Source organism: Metopolophium dirhodum, chromosome 1, assembly GCF_019925205.1.
Source record: "Metopolophium dirhodum isolate CAU chromosome 1, ASM1992520v1, whole genome shotgun sequence".
Taxonomy (NCBI): domain Eukaryota; kingdom Metazoa; phylum Arthropoda; class Insecta; order Hemiptera; family Aphididae; genus Metopolophium; species Metopolophium dirhodum.
The window spans coordinates 103,449,428-103,469,159 of record NC_083560.1 but is presented as its reverse complement, the minus strand read 5'-3'; the positions used below and the strand labels follow the sequence as shown (position 1 = coordinate 103,469,159).

At 25.7% G+C, this 19,732-nt stretch overlaps 2 protein-coding genes across 9 annotated transcripts in view; one reads left to right on the top strand and one right to left on the bottom strand.

Moving 5' to 3' along the window:
• Positions 1–19,732, bottom strand: part of LOC132936333 (carbohydrate sulfotransferase 11) — a 43,855-nt gene that overhangs the window by 20,927 nt on the left and 3,196 nt on the right. The gene's annotated exons all lie outside the window — the stretch shown is intronic.
• On the top strand, positions 325–15,161 carry LOC132934783 (U3 small nucleolar RNA-associated protein 6 homolog). Of its 8 annotated transcripts, none has more exons than XM_061001130.1 (15): positions 325–689; positions 1,253–1,360; positions 1,458–1,584; positions 1,647–1,796; positions 6,249–6,613; positions 6,694–6,825; positions 6,890–7,112; positions 7,181–7,405; positions 8,899–9,172; positions 9,230–9,377; positions 9,455–9,817; positions 9,961–12,941; positions 14,232–14,352; positions 14,507–14,560; positions 14,650–15,160. In XM_061001130.1, the coding sequence occupies exons 2-11, from the start codon at positions 1,287–1,289 to the stop codon at positions 9,504–9,506; spliced, it is 1,770 nt and encodes a 589-aa protein (XP_060857113.1). In that variant the 5' UTR covers positions 325–689; positions 1,253–1,286; the 3' UTR covers positions 9,507–9,817; positions 9,961–12,941; positions 14,232–14,352; positions 14,507–14,560; positions 14,650–15,160. The 8 variants fall into 8 exon arrangements, with proteins under 8 accessions (XP_060857113.1, XP_060857109.1, XP_060857110.1 ...); XM_061001126.1 differs by having other exon boundaries at positions 9,455–9,898; positions 14,650–14,971; XM_061001127.1 differs by having other exon boundaries at positions 9,455–9,898; positions 9,961–10,149; positions 14,650–14,941.

The following is a 19,732-nucleotide window of genomic DNA, read 5'->3' as shown; positions in this document are numbered from 1 at the left end:
TAGGTCTGACCGGGGCACAGCTTCTATACTACACTAAAATATAGAAATCTGTGGTCCGGGGTCACCACTCACCACCATGGATGTCTATGCTCACCACACATTGAAAAATGTCTAAACAGAAATACAGAATGGATTAGATTGTATATTATATTTTGTATCAATGCTTAATTTATTCAGTGACAAAACTTCAAAACGTGTAAAGTCCACACTGTAAATACAAGATAATAATATAACCACACAACCGGAATGCAACCCATAATATAACAATAATAATCATCTTCCCGTAGATCGTTATCGATTTTTATCGTACGATAACCGTCGACTGTTCTACTTGACCTAGAATTAACATAATATAATTATTATTTTATTACAGTCATACAGAATATGCCCGATGGGCATACGTAGAGTCATAGTCCGTAGAGAGCCTAAATATTATTTAAGTTCTCTAGTCGCTGGGCACGCGGATAATACCCGAGAGCTTATCATTAGGATAAGTAACATTAAAATCTTATCAATCGCGATTTAACAATTTAATAACAAATAACAACAATAATAATAATAATTGTAAATAATAATCCTGAATTAGTTCAAAGTGTCAGGACGACGTGTCGACACGTTTAGGACCAAAGACCTAACGTCCAAACGGCAATCACTCAGAACTCGGAAGTTATCTGATTACAGCTGTGAGGGTAAGTACGTTTTTTGCGATAATACAATTTGAATTTTTTTTTTCAAACACACCGTGCATGTCTTATTCTAATGATTTTTTCCCATTGCCAAATTAAAATTTAGATGTCTGATTATGCCCAAAGGACAAGAATGGTGTCTAAGATCAACAAATTTATTGTTTGTTTACTATTCAATGGTACTGTTTTGTGATGGAATTACAAAAACGTTTGAATTGATAAGAATTTAGTATATATTATTATAATTATTTATTTATATGATTATATGATTTATTCCATACCACAGATTTCTATATAGTACTTTATATTTCTAGTGTAGTATAGAAGTCTGTGTTCCATACTGTCTAATTTATTCAAGTACCACAAGCAAATACCTATCAGTTAGAATAGAGCTCTATATTTTGGCATGATGATGTTTTTGACATGTGATATAGGTAGTCATTTTTGATCTCATGCTGAAGTTGTTTCTTGTGGATTCCTAGTTATTACAATTTTCGGACTTATTAATTTGTTTAATTCCATTAAATATACTACCCGAATCATTGAGGTGTATTTTTTTTGTCTAGTTTACAAAGAAATCTCGAAAAATAGTTTCTCATCATGTTGGCAGACGAAGTGGAATCCGAAATACATTTCATGAAAACTTATAGCATAATGAAATGGGACGAACTAATGTAAGCATAAATTTCTTAAGCCAGTTTTTTATTTTAATCATTACCATTATAAAATATATACCTAGGTAATTTTTTTAACTTTATTTTTACATTTAAGAAAATTAAATGATGATCGTAAATCGCTTAACCAGAAAATTACACTTGGGTTGGCCACCAAAGAGGAATTAATGAAACAAATAAAAGTTGAACTAAATATGCTGGATACGTGTCAGCTTAAAATTGATGTAAGACTATGTCAACTTATATTATTTCAATTATTATTCGTAATATTATTTTTCTTTAATAGCAAGAAATGAAAGAAAACACTGAGTATATTAACACTGAAATACTTACAATCTTATCAAATCGTATCAATGATATGTATAACAGTGTGTTTCTACTGTTTCCCGTTGAAAAAACTTCATTATCAGAATATATTGAATTTTGCTCAAATAATGTAAGTGAACAAATTACAACATTAATGCCGGCTGCATGAAAAATAAATTATTTTTATGGATCAACATTACCTTGTAATCATGTTTAAGGGTCCATTAGCTTACTATTGATTCAATAAATGTTTAGTGATTTTTCTTGTGACCTGGCAGAATGGTTTTAAATTTTAATGCACAATATGGGATGTGGTTTTAAAATTGTTCTATATTGTCTATAAAGACTAATGAAAGTCTCTAAAGCTTGCATTATATAATAATTTTAGTTGTAAGTTTATGCAGAGCAGTGGTGCCAAGAACATGAAGAACATGGTTCAATTCTGGCAACTGCCAGACCTAATTAGGGGTGGATCCCTAGTATATTTTACTATATATTAAATTATTTTACTTAGTAGTACGGTATGTTGAATTAATTTATGGCAAGAACATGACATTTATAATACTATATTATTATTAGTGCTCACAATTTTTTTTCTAGAATGCTTGACACAATACTTTCCTTGATGTGTTTCAAATATACATTGCATAGATAATAAACTTTTTTTGGCACATTTTTTGATTTTTGACATTTAAGTGCATTTTTAAAAGTTTTTGGAAATTATTTTTTTAGGTAATTTTAAACCTATTTCTAGTAATATTATGAAAATAATAATGTATTTTTTAAAGGCAAATTTTTCAATACTTTAAATGGCATTTAAATTTGAGCCCTAATTATTATTAATTGTTTTAATACCTAATATATATTTGTATGTTGTATCATAATCAGGCTCAGATTAAGACCTAATGTGCCTGTATACTGTAAAAAGTGTTGAGCTCCTAATATACTAAAATCCCAGTAAAAAAATCTCCTATATAAAAATTAAAGCAATAATTCCACGGGCAAGAGTTATAAGAATTATTTTATAAATTATGCAATAGTAATATCATCTAAATTAAATATTAAAATATAAGGAATAAAATTAATTCTATGTTAAAAATCATAATAAACAATCTACACGATTAAATGTATTGCATGTTAAATTTAATTACCTAAGTTTAGTTTAAATATTTAAGTAAAAATTAAGAAAATAAAATATGTAATGGTTTTATTAATCATTGCAGCGCTTTCTAAATTCTAATATTATGAATGATTTATTTTAACAACTAATTGGTCAGTTTGAGTTATATATTTTTTCCTTTGTATACAATTTCTTTTTTGTTACCACTAGGTACTATCATCAGAAGGGTGTGGATGTTGTAGTTGTAAAAAACTAGTAAAATTGATTACAGTTTGAACTAAAAAATTTCAAAAATTGAATTAGACTAAAAGTGTTTGTTTGAAATGTCCATATTCAAAACATTTGAAAAATTGTTTAAATTATTTTAAAAATGAGTAAATTTAACAAAGTTAAATCCAAATATTGCACTTAAATTAAAATGTATACTTACGTGAAAAGCAGTTAAAATTTAGGTAGCAATAAACTGTAACGTTAGAAGAAAAGTTGAAAGTGTAACAAAATCCGTGCATTAGGATACTTCTTTACTTATTTCTTTATTTTCATTCTTATATTTCTTACATGACTTAGTTTTTATTTTGATAGAACTCACATAGATTCTCTTAAACTCGACCTAATTAGCTATCTAACTATATCCAATATAAATTTTATTTAATCAAATATTTGATGATTGAAGATGAAAATTCGATGGAGTTAAACTCATGATAATATGGAAAAAGATTCGATAAAAGTAGCAGTAAATAATTCACACATTCATAACATAATACCTTCTTGGAAATTATTCAAACTATTATGTTTAGCTAAACTAGCAAATATTTTTCCAAATATATACATGTACTCATAGTTTTAAAAATAATATCTATTACATTAGATACCTGCTATTAGCTGTAACGTAGACCGTTTATTTTCTGAATTAAAATTTATAAAAACAAATTTAAAAACGAGTATTTATTAAATTATGAAAATATGTTTGATACACGGGTGCTTAGCATTTTTCGATGTTCTGGTATATACATTGATTAACGATTTATAGGCTTATAGCCCCACATCGATAATACGTCAAAATAATCATTATTAATTGAATTATTTCCAATTATGTTTATATTCATATCCCCTACGATTATAGTGAATACATTAAGGTTCATAAAATTACATAAAATATTATTTATTACGATAAAAAATTTTCAAATTTCACTAGAAGGTGACCATATAAAGAATTATATACACAGATTAGAGATATTGACTTATTAACAAACTTTACATTTAATTTAACAATATTTGACTCGATAAATTCAATATTTAAATGTTTTTTGATAAAATTATTGTACCATAATTTTGATTTCTCTTGAAGTTTGAAAAATAGATATTGAAATCTATCACAGAAATATTACAGCTTTTTGTGTCATGCCATGTTTCTGTTGGCTTAATAATATCTAAATTTACACTATATACATAATTTTCTGGAAAGTTTCATCTAATACACATTAGTACTTTGGATATTACAACATAAAACATTTAGAAAATAGTCCACAGACAAATTATAGATATGTACAAAATCTGTAAAAGAATCATAATATCTAATCTTATAGTTTAGAAATGGGTCCAAAATATTTATGACATGCATAATTATAGAATATGTTACAGCAAAAAATGTCTATTATAAAATAAAATAAAATACTATTGATTCAAATTGTATAGAATATTTTCATCTTCAATTATTATGGTATGAGCACTTTCATTTTTTAAAATAAATAACTTACTATTTCTAAACCATACAAACCTAAAATTATTTTCTTTGCGTATATCCTTGTTTTATAAAATAACGTCCAATTCGATTGAGTTAAATAATTATTATCGTATAACCCTTCCTTTTTTCCAAATTTTGTTGGAAACTCATATTGATTATATTAAATATTATATATTTATAAACTTATATATTGTTAAATTGTTATGAAAGTAAATAATCATTATTAATTATATTATAATATAAAAGGTTATATTTCGTTTATAAAATATATTTTATAATTTTTAAATAATATATTCAATACAGGAAATTAATTATTATTTTTATTTAAACTATTCAGGGATGGAAAATGTTATGAAGCAAAAAAAAAAATCAAAAATATTAATTCTGTTATCGAAAAATTTGGTAATCCTGAACTAATTGTTAAGTAAAGTTCAATACGTAAGTGTAACTTTTTAATTTTTAAATGTCATTTTATATTTTATATAATTGCATGTGAGTTAGTTTATGAGTTCAGGATTATCTTATTTTTTACTCTAGAACTAATACTTCACTTTACTAATGTACTTTTAAAATTTAGGCATTTTAATTTTCATATAAATTATAATTAGGTATTATAATTTAAATTTAAATATTAAGAATAATTAATTTAAACTTTTAAGTACCTACCTATATATTGCGTGTATACTATTATAAGAGTAAGTATATATATAATTAATTTAAAAAAAAAAAAAAATGTAACTATATTTTTAAATCAATAAATCAAAACAAAATATTAAAAACATTTTCCATCCCTGAGAAATTATTACATACATATTGATTGGAACATGGAAGAAAAAGAAGAGTTTAAAAATAAAACATTAAAATAAAAGTGGGTGGTAAATGTTTTGCGACAGGTTTCATTAATGAGTGATGACTATACTCTAAGGAGAGAGTGCAACTAACTGGCGACCAAAACACATTGTAGTCCGCGCACGACTGGTGGTGACAGCAAGAAGTTAGACCTGCACTGTTATTTGGATGCACGATAAAGTTGCCTTCTCTCGCTGCACAGATTATATAAAAAAATATATTTTAGACTACCAGTTTAACAGTACATACTACATAAAGATATACTCCGCACCACGAAAGAAGGAACCCGTGTTCCGACCAAATTGTGTTCAAATCCATGCATTCCCCACCTAGTTGACGTGTCGACGTTGCACGGTCACACTGTCAACGGTCGGCAACGTTATATAGTGTGAATCATGTTGTAAGGGGGGAGGGGGGGTGGGGGGGGGCAAACGAAGCCTCATAACAGTCGCTGCCTTCAGTCTACATGCGCGAAATGGGCTCCTTCTCTCGTGAGTATAGATATGACAACAATTCAATGGCTTATATTTTGATCGCTGTCTCGCATTCATGCAATATATAATTATAACAGGATAACAATAATATCATATACATATTATACAATTCTTTTAATATAATTTTTGTTTCAATAATTTTTCTTTCTAAATAATAATAACTAACATTTTAATTTTGACAATACATTCCCTCATTCTATAGCTAATTATTTTATTGGAAAGGTTTTGAATTTATTAATTTTAAAATAATTGTTGAAATATGCATACTCGTACTTAATATATTTTTATTTTATTACCAAATTAAAATTAATTTGTTGATTAGAAGTTGACAAAATTATGAAATATTAATTTACCATTAAAAATTCTTGATTTCAGACATTGTTTATTACTAAATGTAGCAACATGTTGGATACACTTATGACGAGATATCATAGTGATCCTGAAGTGTACATAACTGCAGCAACATATGAATTTGATGATCGAAATGATGTAGAATCGGCTAGAAAATACTTTGCAGAAGGATTAAAATATCACAAAAATTGTAAAAATCTCTATGTAGAAGAGTTCTGGGTAGAAGTACAACATTTAGAAAAGACTGCAGGTGCCTCACTTCCAATTGCCATTGGAAAATATAGGAACCTCATAAAAATTTTTGAAGGTGATATAGAATTTCATTTTATATTATTGGACAGAGCAATAAAATTAAGCGCAGTTAGAGAATTGCAATGTAATGTTGTCAGGTATTGATTAGTTTTATTAAAAATTATTTTTATCATCGTTAAATCATGATCATTTTTATAAATATATTTTTTTTATGTAGAGATATGGTTAAGAAGTATAGGCATAGTGAACTGATGTGGCAAAAATTAGCAAAAATTCATTTTGATGGATTTATCTATCACCAGGAGACTGAGCAATTACACTATGATAAAAATTATATTAGTGGTATTAGGTCAGTATCTAAACATTGTAGAAGAAAATACATTTTTTATGATACTAAATTAATTGTGTTATAGAAACTGCATTAAAACCTATGAAAACGGATTGAAAGAAAATTTACCACTAAAAAATAAACATAAGTTATGGAACTTTTATATTGATCATATTATAGAAATTCGGAAATCTTATCGCATGAAAAAAGAAACAATAAGAAATTTTATGAATGATACAATGGAACGAGCCTTTCAAGAAGCTCATGATAACAAGGCATTAATTAAAGCTCAACATTATATTTATTGGGTATATTTTCATAAATTATTATAATTTATTTAATATTAGTAATAATTTATTAATTTATTTTTATTTAGGCTGAAAACACAAATAAGAACTGCCATAGGATTCTGAGAAAAGCAGTTGATGTGATACAAGATAGTGTAGAACTCTGGATTACTTTGATATCATATTATTTAAACTATGACAGTCTGGAAATGGCCATCGAATCTTTTCAAGCTGGTGTTCGGGCTTTGACAAGCAAATCAATGCCTTTATGGGAAATTCTAATTTTATATATGGGAAACACTCATCCTAAATTGGTAAAATAAGTATTAATATTTGTATTGTTTCTCAATGATAAACCTTTACAAAAGTAATTTATTGAAGCTATGGTATTTAATGTTAACCCATTGATACTAGATAAGTAGTTGATGCATGTAGATTTTGTTAACCACAAAAATTATAAAAAAAAAATGTGGACAAAGATGGTACTGCTTTGCTTTGCTGTTATTGAGCATGTCAGTGTAATGGATGTATTATATTTGAATTCGATGATAAATCATTGCATACGAAAACGACTCTAAGCGAAGACATATGTTATCCCATAAATAATCAAATTTAATAATTAAAAAAAAAATAATACAAATTTAAATTATTGCTTGGCTATTAATAGTGGAACTTTCTTGTGAACTTTTTTTGTTAATAAAGGTAGAAAAACTTGTTGGGAATCTTCTATTAAGGCCCCTGCAAATCCTATTCATTTTTCATCAAAACGACTTTAGTGACTGACAAAAGTTAAAGTACTTCTAGTGGTTCGATTTAAAAAATGTAAAAATGTTTTAATTGGTCAACAAGTCTACTTTCCATCGGTCGGAGCATATTTTTTATATTTTAGATATTTTGAATATATTCAATATTAAAAATTTATAAATTTATAAAATGTATAATATTTATTCTTGTCAAGAATTTGCTATAATTGAAATAGTGCTCTGACCGAGTAAACTTGTTTACCAACACAAACATCTTTACATTTTTTAAATCAAACCACTAGAAGTACCTTAATTTTTGTCAGTGCAACGACTATTTTACGTCCATAAATTGGTTTTGAATATTTTGATCTAATAACTTTAAATGACTTGTGCATGTGCGTGCGACCATAAACCAGACAAGATATAACAATGAATCGTAAATTGATGCGGGTCGCGGGTGACGGTAGGGGAGTATATACACACAAAGACGAACAGTAATCGCAAGAACGAAATAATTGCCTAAACACAGCTCCTTAAAAATGACACATTTACAGGAGCCTTAAAATAAATTGTGCTTATCCTACATACTATATTATTCTGTATTTTCTTCATTAATTACTACAGTATTCATTTTTTATGCTACATAGACTAAGGTATCACATATATTACATTATTATACTTTATTAATATCTTAAACATTTAAGGGAAACTTAACTATGTATATCTTTTCTTATAAAATTACTTAGACCATCAATTAACTTTTTAATTTATAATAGTAATTGTAGTCATGTTGTTTAGATATCCTGTGTAAAATATATTTTAATATGAAATAATTAATTCTAATACAATTATTAAATCTTAGCTAATAAATGCATTTCAGTAAGCAACAGTTACTCAATAATTTTCCCAGCACCATATTTTTTTACTTTTTTCTCTTCCAGTAGTAGATATCTCCATATAGCGGATATTATTCAATACTTGCCTATACATTTTAGATAATTATACTAAAAAAACTTCCTATAAATATTTTTGATTTCTTTATAAAAGTATTTATTCATATTTAGCTCCAACAATTATACCACGAAGGTTCACATTTTCCATTCCCAGAAATAAATTTTGTAATCAGGCCTGAATATTTGGAATGGAGCGTAGTTCACAATGGAATACTTTCAACTCGTGAATTGTTCATTGAACTTAGAGATATAAAACCAGAATGTAAACAGCTGTATACTACCATGATTTCATTTGAACTCACTCAGAGCTCCAAAATTACCAAATTAAAAACTATTAGAAAATTGTATAATGATGTATGTAATGCTTTTGGCCAAACAGATATTGGTGAGTTTTAATTTTTCCAATAGTGTTATTGAAACTGATTTCAAATTGGTTATACAGGAGTATGGTCCGACTGCATACGTTTTGAGTACATGTACGGTTCTCATAAATTAGTGAAAGAAATTTATCAAGCATCGTTACTGTGTTTGGTACCAGATTTAAGAAGTGGTATGACACAAGAGTTTGAAAAACTTAAGGAAGAATTCATGTATGAATTAATTTCTTATTTGCTGTAAAACATAAATTTCATACATTTTCTGATATTTTTTTTGTTTTGATTTTAAGGGAGGATGAACCTAAAGATGGAGGAATTATTGTTATTGACGATGACGAATAATTTTAGTTAAAAAAAAAAAATTTTTAAGTAGTAACTTGTGTACTTCTTTTATTATGTCTGTGATATGTAGTATTAATTTGAAGTCTGTTTATTATTAATGATTAATTTTATTTATTTTTTAAGTGATAGAAGCATAAAACAACAAGATATTCATTTATTTTTTAATATTTTACCTATATTTAAATACAATTTAATACAAATGTGCAAGTAAGACATATCATATTATATTATTCAAGCAATTTGCAGCAATAAAAAAAAAAATAATAATATTGCATGTCTTGGATGAAGCAGTTGGCTATATCATCTAATTGGTAAATTTATTGAATATTGAACCAAAAGTTATTATGATTATCGAATTTACAAAATATACAAAAAAAAAATATAAATTTAAGGTATTAATACTATTTTTAATAATCTTAATATATTAAATATTTTAATATATATTGTTTTTCAGACTGCTGTAGTATAAAATAATGATCAGTACATAAAATAAGTATTAATAGTTATTGCCTAGCTGCCTAAGTATCACCTGAAAAGAGAAGACATTTTCATTACATCAAAATTGGGTTTATATTTCTGCAATAAATTCAACATTTTCTGAAAGAAGTTTTGTGTTTATCTATGGAAAATCTGAGCCATTGATGTAATTTAATCACTCTTATTTTAATGATCAATAATTCAAAACTAGTTAGATAATTACTAATAATTATTAATTGTATATACTGCAGTATTGCAGTATGACTGCAATATATTGAATTTAAAGAAGTTACCTAAATAAATGTGGGTGACAAGCTTTAAAAAAAAATCTACATTTATATAAAGATATTATCATTAAATACAATTTTTAATATTTTTTATGTTTAATTTATTATCCCTTTACTACACAAATAATTGAGTTTAGAAACTCACCCAGTTTATTTTTTCTACAAAATGTATAATGTTAGATTATTTTTAAAGAAATCTAATAATGTCACAACAACAGCAAAATTACATACACAGTTATCCACTCAAGTCACAAAACGAGACGTGAGTGCCGCGGGACAAAGCTGTGGATTAGTGAGCTATAGGCCCTAGTGGTAGTCTTCCACTGAGTAGTAGTAGTAGAACCGTCTTCTAAGTGCCAATCACAAATTACACCACGTATAAATATTAACGAACATCATTTATTTTTATTACTTTCTGTGACTTGTTAGTTGATTTTTATAAATTTATTTTAGTTCCAATTGAATTATAAACTTACCTATTGGTTGAGTTATTTTCAGAAATGTTGTAAAGGCATTAGGTATTTAAGGTATTAGGTAGGTACCTAAAATTATTTTTAATAATAATTTTTAAAATTATCAGGATTTTTAATTACAGTTTTATTAACCAAGCCAAACTTGAATCAATAGTCTTTATATAGATCTAATTCATAACAATAAATGAATAAAATCATTTAAAAAAATGTATAAACCTTGTATATACTAAATTTTAACAGGAAAACCTGACAAATTCAACAACTTTTGTTTTGATCATAATTTTGTTTTAATTGTATTACATAATTTATAACATGTATAATATAGCATTTTTTATTTTTTAATACGAGAAAAAAATCTAATTCAAATTTTTTTTAAAAAATTAAAATTAACCAATTTGTAGTTCTAGTCTTTAGAAAACTTAATTTAAAAACATTTATTTAAGTCAAACGGCTTATTTCTTTATGAAGTAGATCATTAATTTGAAAAGTAAATATATATGTAACCGCGAGTCATAAATTATATAAGCAAAAAAAAATTCAAAAGCATTGAGAAGAACAAGTTATTTAATTTATCATGTTGTAACAGGAAAACCTATATATGGGTGGTAAATTCTTATTAAGATAATTATAAAATAAGTGTTAGATTCTTAGAGTATCTAACAGAAATTCCATTAACCTATAGTACTACCTAATATATGTAGGTACTTCATAATATTATTAGGACTATATTATGAAAGTCTAAGAAGATATTGAGAAAAATATATTTTCTAAAATAATTGAATAATTTGGGAACAATAAAAAGGTCCAAAGATAATAATTAATGAATCAAAATATTTAAAATTTAGATTTAACATATTATTAGCTCAATATAAAGAAGAGAAACAATGTTTTTTCTTTAACCCAAACAGCAAGTAATTCACCAATACATTGTCATTAAACATGCAACCAATTTACTATTTCCCAAATCATCGCTGTCATTTCAAACCAATAATTTCATTTTCTGCAAAAGAAAACATAGAGTACTACTATAGTAAAATTAATAATAATAATTAAAGCCTTATAAAACCTGTATGTTTTGTTGGATTACAACATTTCTGGGGCACTTACTGAAATAAAGCAACGTATTACATCAGACAGCGACTTAGAATTTATCCACATCTCTGAATTTATAATTAAAATTAATGGTTTGTAATGACCTACGATAATCCATTTTTAGATTCTCAGTGGAGCGAGGGATCTAGTGGTTTTACAATGATGTTTATTTATTTATTTATTTTTTTTTTTACCCTATATACAAAATTTCTACCAGAAGGAGTTTTTCGATTTTAATATACAGTATCTTAATATCTTTTAACAAATTGGATCAAAATTGTACTTAAGAAAGGGCATTTTTCGATTTTTTTCAATAGGTATCTATTTAATGGCACGGGAAAAACTACAGACAAATTACAAAAAACCGCTAAAAATAGGATCTTAATTTAGAACGCTTTGTTTATCACCATAGAAACGAATAAAAATATTTAAAAAAATATTACGATTTTAGTTATTTTGTTGTAGTTTATAATATTAATTCTACTTACAATCTATAATAAAATATAATAACAATATAAATATCCAAACTGATAAGCCACCGTCTTCGTTCAGAATCATTTTTTGTATACAATGATATGATATCATTGAATTCAAATTTAATACAATCCATTATATAGTAACCCACTTGTAACCTACTGTACAACAGATGGACATCCACTTACCCGTTTTTTAAATGTTGAATGTTGCAGTCTTTTGTACATCTCAATAATTTTATAATTTATAATATTTTTATTGCATATTTGAAATGCATTCTTATGATAACTGCTATAATATTGTAAATATATTTTTAAGGCATTGAATTATCTGCCTACATAATAATGTGTCTAACATAACATAATATATCTTAAGGTTGAGCACCGTGTTTAACAATATATCAATGCAATAAAAAGTGCATATCAGTTGAACCTTTTTGTAAATTGTTTGTAACTCATAACTTGCTTTAAAAATGAAATATAATAAAAAAAAGCCAATGTCATGCCCTAGATAATAATAGTACCTTAAAATTCTATGATCTGCTGGACTTAAAATTTGCAATGTTACACACTTGTAAGATGGAAGCAACAAATGTCTGTGTAGCGTTAAGTATAGTCAGTACAGAGTATAATGTAAGTAGTGTTTGAAAATTTCATGAAATTTAAAATTGTGAAATATTTTAGTATTTAAATATATTTTTTTTTTTAATAAGTTTTATATTTACATATAATTATCATAAATTATCTTCATAATGTTATGGTATATGTATGCCTAATCTTTTGTTCACTTATGTTTTTCTCTCTAATACCTAAGTGTTGAGCTATAATAATTTAAGTATTGGAAGCTAAAAAATAAAATAAAAATAAATATATCTAACCTTTGGTAGGTATTATACATTTAAAATGGTATTCAACATTTTTATATTGGCAAAAAGACATACAAAAATGTTTATATTATAAATATAATATACTATAGTCTATAGTAATATGTCAACCACAGCACTCATTTTTCATTTATGATTGCCAATTAAAAATATTACAATCATTTTAAAAGCCCTTACTGATTTTATTTTAAATATATCTAGTGAACAGTTAATGTGTAATAATATAATATGAATGAATATAAATTATTTTATCACACAGAGCAAATGTCTAGAAGAAAATAAATTAAAAGTCTTAAAAGAGTCAAATTTTTGAATACCTGCATTCGTATCTAATATTATATTATTATGCGTAAAGCAACTAGACAATAGATGACATATTATAATAATAAACTACCTTATCGCTATTGTAATATGATCACTTTTTCTCATTTATTTAAATGAAATAATAAATTATTATTATTATTAAATATTATTCATTTTTTAACATATTTTATATAGATATTATGGATAAGTAGGTATTATTATCACTATTTTCTAGAACCATGATTTTTTAGAAAAATAATTATTCTTAGCTTACAGTAAGAAGAAATATCTTCTCTGACATGTAGTTGTGTTGAATTTATTTATATTTTTGATTAAAAAACTCGCTTGAATGAAAATAATACTCTCGTTATACTAGAATTTTATAATTGAATAATTGAAAATCATACTTACTTTTTAACTCTAATTAACTATATGCAGAAGTATAATAAAAACATAAATCCAAATAATTTGAGAAGATTAGGTGATGGCTAGCTTCTGTTAAATATAAAACAATCTTAATTAATCATGTATTAATAAAATAAAATGGTATTTAGTATTTAGCCTAATATTAAGATAAGACTATATTTGTCATAAGAATAAAACCTTCCAAGCTGCTTGTATGGTTTTTATTTACATAGTATTTATTTTTACATAGTATTTATTTTCTTGAGGAAAAAAGAAATAATAGAGCAACCCTTTTCTGATTGAAATTAATTAATTTGTTTTTGTGTTCTAGATGGAATTTACTTGCGTTGCTTGATCGCCATAGACTGAGTAGTGTGTATCATTCATCAAAAATGTGCCAAGTACTAGCAGCTGTGTTGACGGAGAAGAGCCAATCCATGCTTTCTAAGGGCGTAAGTATTATAACATTGCCTTTTCTTTTATATCATGACTTCTTTACAGCTTAACAGAATTTATAAAAAAAAAAATTAGGTATAATGTAATATACTTCAGTTATATAGGTGATTTGTAATAATTGTAGTATTGTACAATATTTTATGATTTTAGAATATTCAAAATGTTATGAGGAGGGTCGCCGTAGAAGAGATTGCCCTTATTAAGGTAAATTACAATGACAAAGTTAAAACTCAAAATTATATTTTGTTGTAAGTAACAAAATATATTATTAAATTATAAATGTTTATTTCCAGTTACCTACTGTATGTTAACTCCACCTGCGGATGAGACGTCTAAGACAAAATAGCCAAAAATTAAAACATATTTAAATTTAATTTAAACATTTTGATTATTAAAAAAAAAAATGTTAAAGAAATGTTTGTTTCTTTATTTCATAATTTATACATATTTATTCTATATAAGTTATGATCTATTGATTATAAAACAAATTAATTTTATAAATTAGACTAATACAAAGTTTATCACAAATATTAGTCATATTACTTATAAGTTATAACTCATAGGTACCTACTGTATTTTGATGTTCTCTACACAAATGCACACAATTTCTTTCTTTTATTTTTTTTATTTGGCGCAAACTTTAAAGTTATATATGGAGTTGATTTGTTGTTTAACTTTGCACCACGGTAGATTATACTATAATGTACGGTGCTTTGCTCCCCTAATTTCAGTTTTAAACAAAACTGGTGCAATGTTAGATATACATAGCTTAATGCCTTAATCTGTACCTTGGAAAAGATCTAAAATGAACAAAGTTAAAAATAAAAACACTTAAAACATTTAAAACATTACCCATTGGCCATTTGCTATATTTATAAATCATAGTATCATACTAAGCAGTAAAATAGTTAGAACTTAGTTGGAATGATATGTTAAGTAGTCATAAAAAAAAACCTACCAACCTATAATTTTCAATATATTTATTAAATGAAACAGTCCTTTAAACAATATAAACTATAAACATTATAAAGTACAAAATATCCTTAAAAATAAGGATAAGGTCTTAAAAATACTATAGGCTTTGATGCAGACCAAGTGTGCAACATGTGCATCAATTGTCGGTTAAAAAAAAAAATATTATATAAAAACAGACTTATGGGTACATACCTACTTTTTTTAAATTTCATAAAGTATACAAAATTCAAATTGAAAGTTCTATGAATGTATCACTAAAAAATATTTATTGCATTTGATTTTAACAAATTGATTATTCCACAAACAGTGTATATGCGGGACCTTCTATTATATTTAAGGTTTTTAGGTCGAGAAACAAATAGGCATCAACATAAATCCACAATTAATTTTAAGAAGTAAATTTGTAAGAAATGTGTATAATTCTTATAGTTAATTTCCAAATACACAAAACACTACATTTGGATATCCTATATTTAATTAATCTTCAATATATCACCCATTGACCCATTGTATAACAGTATAACACTATTACCGTTATAACTAATAAATAAAGTATAAAATATTGGCCTTATATTTCTAGTATTTGCCACTGCGTTAAACTGGACATGCCAACTACAGTACCTACGAGTACCTAGTACGACCTATTTTAAATGTTGTAGGAACTATACATGTTTAAATATGTAGGTATTGTTTGTCAATAAAACATTTTTCGTTCAATCATGAAAATTTCAAATTGAATATAAAGTTTCACATAAGTAAATTTGTTGTTATTAGTATAATTAAAAAAATTTAACTGAGCTTATAAATTCACAATAATTCATTATGAGCGTCTGAAGTTAGAATTTTTATGAAATAAGTCAAAATTATTTTGAGTTAGACATTCATTAAAATTTTTATTATATTTATATTTGAAAATGTAACAACAGATTGTTCATAAGTTTATATAAAATGTTTGGTTGGCCTGCAGGGTTCAAAATATTACATAGGTAATATATTATAGAAGTATAAGTATTTTCCAAAACACATAGAAAAACACGTTTATGTATAATTTTTATGCTACACAAGTATTAAAGTTTCGACGGATGAGACTGTAAAGCAACCTATGGCCATATTTCAATCAAGTAACTCTTTTCGAGATGTTTTTAGTAAACGGAGTTTGGTCTCCTCAAGACGACCTCAGGACGCCACACCCGCTGTTATGTCTAAGACCTTATAAAATTCATTAAGTACCTGACACTGTATTTAGTGGATAATGGGATTGAAATAACTGTAGAGACATTTAATAAACTAAAAAATAAACGGTTTTAAATATTTAATAAAACGTTTAAAACCGAATGTTTTAATTTTATGTTTTAAACATGTTTAAAACAAGTTGTTTACAACATTGTGTTTTAAACAGAACAACCCAGGCAACCATACAATTTAGTAGAAGTATTAAAGTACATATTATACAGGTATTGAAGTTAAGATGACGTGATACCCGCATGTGTTGTCTCCGTCTTCCAAGTGCGTAACATAGCAAATTCTACGCCCAGCAGAACACGTGTAAGTAGCTTCGTTAGTTAAAAAATTAGAGTATGCCACGCCACGAAATTTGATGTCCACGCAAAATATTCTTTTTTCTCTGCGTTGTGAACAATATTGTTATAATATTATTATAACATTTATAATTTATATATAGGTACCTAATACGTAAAATATAATATTAAATAAGAATATGTATGCTGTACGCGTCTTTCTAAAATATTCCTTGGTATACAGTCGTGAGTCGTGAGCCACGAAAATGGTTTTTATATAGACAATTAGTCAATAACGATTTGAGGAAAGACAAACAATATATTTTACTACCTACTTGGTATATTACTATAAAATGTAATACCTACTTAGGTATTGCCTGTTGTTGTTGTGTTATTACAAGATCGAATTTCTAAGCTGTTTCATGTGGGAAAAAACCGAGACGAGCCTCAGGGAGCTTCAGGAGAGTATACTGTCTACTGACAGCAGACAGTCAATAGGCAATAGCAATATAGTTAAAGAACTTACCGCAATTTATTATCAAAAGTTATACTTCGTTATATATTTATATTTATATTATAGTATAGTCACGACTCACGGCTATAAATAAAATAAATTATATTATCTATATTTGCATAGTTTACAAATATTATTAAATCAAATAAAATGTCAAAAAATCTTTCTGAAATATAAAAAAATATTAAAATAATGTATATCCTTTATATTATCTCTCTTTTCCTTTTTTGAGGTAAGATTGCCAAAATGCTAGATGTACATCCTGGTATTAAACAACAGCTCAATTTCAATTTTAATCTTAATACACAGGTATATATAATAACATCGGTTATTACGTCGGCACATGGTAAGGCAAAAGGACTGAACTTTACATTTTAATACCTGGGTTTCTCGTAAGTTGTTACTGATGAAATTAAAAAAGAGTTGAGTGTACCTAATATCAGATTTTTATTATGAGTAGGTTATCGTCTGAAGTTAAAATTTGGACAAAATTCGACATTTACGCGTAAAAAACCGATTTCTAATTTTAATGTACTTAATTCATAAACGAATAACTATAGTTTTATATTGTTTATATAAATATTAAAGTATAGATATATATAATCATTTCCTGTAGGGTTGCTTATAAACATGGTATAATTATCTAAATATCTCTCTTTAATCTATTTATATACTTCGATATTTAAAATTTCCAATTTTTTTTAGATTTTTACTCTAAATGTCGATAAAAAAATGTTCACCGAGTAAAAAACTTGAAAAATACAAGGTTCCTTATAATTTGTTGTTATAGCTATTTAAAAAATATTAAAGATACATTGGCACGACTTTTTTTATAAGCGTTTGAAATTAAAATTTGCATTTTGTCAAAATTGACAAGTTTTGTAGTTAAAAGTGTATAAAATGTTAAATTTTAATGGCTAAAGATTGATAATGTAATACAAAGTTCCTCAAAAGTAGTTCATACTGTAATCAAAAAACTATTAAATATATAAACTTGATTTTTTTAAAAGACATTTTAAATTAAAATTTGGAGAAAATTTGATAATGAAAAATAATGATGTTAATTAGTTTGTTGTAATTTAAAAATACTTTTTGTGAACGTTCAACGTATATTATTATAAATTATACACACAATGTCATTTTAAATAGTATATAAACAGCGAAAAAATTCTACCTACCGTATTGTTAATACTTAGTCAAATAAATTAGCCATTAGGTACTTTAATAGCAATATAAATTATAATATATCAATTTTTTTAGTTTTTTTTCTATAAATTTCAATAAAATTTTATCTGTTGAGTATAAAAGCTTGAAAATTTAATAGAAGGCTCCTAGGTTATTGCTTCAAAGGCAGATGAAAAAAAATTAAAAATCCTTAGTCACAGTTTTTATTTATAAGCATTTAAAGTTCAAATTTTGACTAAATACTGAAAAATCACGAAAATTAGCAAATTATATTGAGTTGAGAATTCATAAAAATTTTTCTTTTTAAATCTAAGATTTGAAAATGTAATATAAGATTACTCATAAGTTTGTCTACCTTTATCAAAAAAATAATGTCTACAAGAAACTTAGATTAAATTTTTAGGAGTGTCTGAAATTTATATTTTTACAACATTTGATATTCACTCGATTTGTCATGTAACAATTTTCTTATTTTATTGTAATTAAAAAACGAATGACTGTAGATACTTTGTGTTTTTAAATGTATTTGTTTGATGGGAAATTGAATCTAGTTGGTGCTTGGAGAGGTTAAAATTCCTAATGATTTTCAAAAACTCATGGAAAATCAAAATCGAAATTAAGGAAGAACGGGAATGGTTCGACAAAATCGATTTTTGTTTTTGTAGTCACTCTAAAACAAATGATCGTAGAAACATGACATTTTCACTAGTTGTTTATATTAGTATTTTTATACACGATAACATTTTCAAAAAATTTTGACTTGTTTTTAACTGTTTACAGACATTTTCTGTTTCATTTTATTTTAGTTTTTTTTTTTCTATGAATGTCAATAAATTAATTTTTTATTTCAAAAATGGTATAGTTTAATTTATAAAAAAAACACTTAAAATTGTATTATTTTTGAAGACATATTATACAGTTCGAGATTAAAATATTGAAAAACGGAGTTCGATGCCACCGGTAGAATATTACTCTCTATTAGTAAATAATTTTATTATATCATAATATTATGTTGGTATATGAACAATGTAGTTACTATCTAGCTTCCCATTTTTACTATTTTCACAAAATTCTGCCTTAACCCTTCAAACATGATATTCAAAATACAATTTGGTCAATGAAATCAGTTTGATTTGAATCACTCGGAATTCAAAACCTATAATAGTCGTGAATACACATGGTGTA

What these genes read in the sequence shown, in the direction of transcription:
- LOC132934783 (XM_061001130.1), top strand. Translation starts at nt 1,287, where the DNA reads ATGTTGGCAGACGAAGTGGAATCCGAAATACATTTCATGAAAACTTAT. An exon ending in AATTATATTAGTGGTATTAG is followed by an intron (nt 6,826 to 6,889) that starts GTCAGTATCTAA and finishes ATTGTGTTATAG; the next exon opens with AAACTGCATTAAAACCTATG. An exon ending in AAACTTAAGGAAGAATTCAT is followed by an intron (nt 9,378 to 9,454) that starts GTATGAATTAAT and finishes TTTGATTTTAAG; the next exon opens with GGAGGATGAACCTAAAGATG.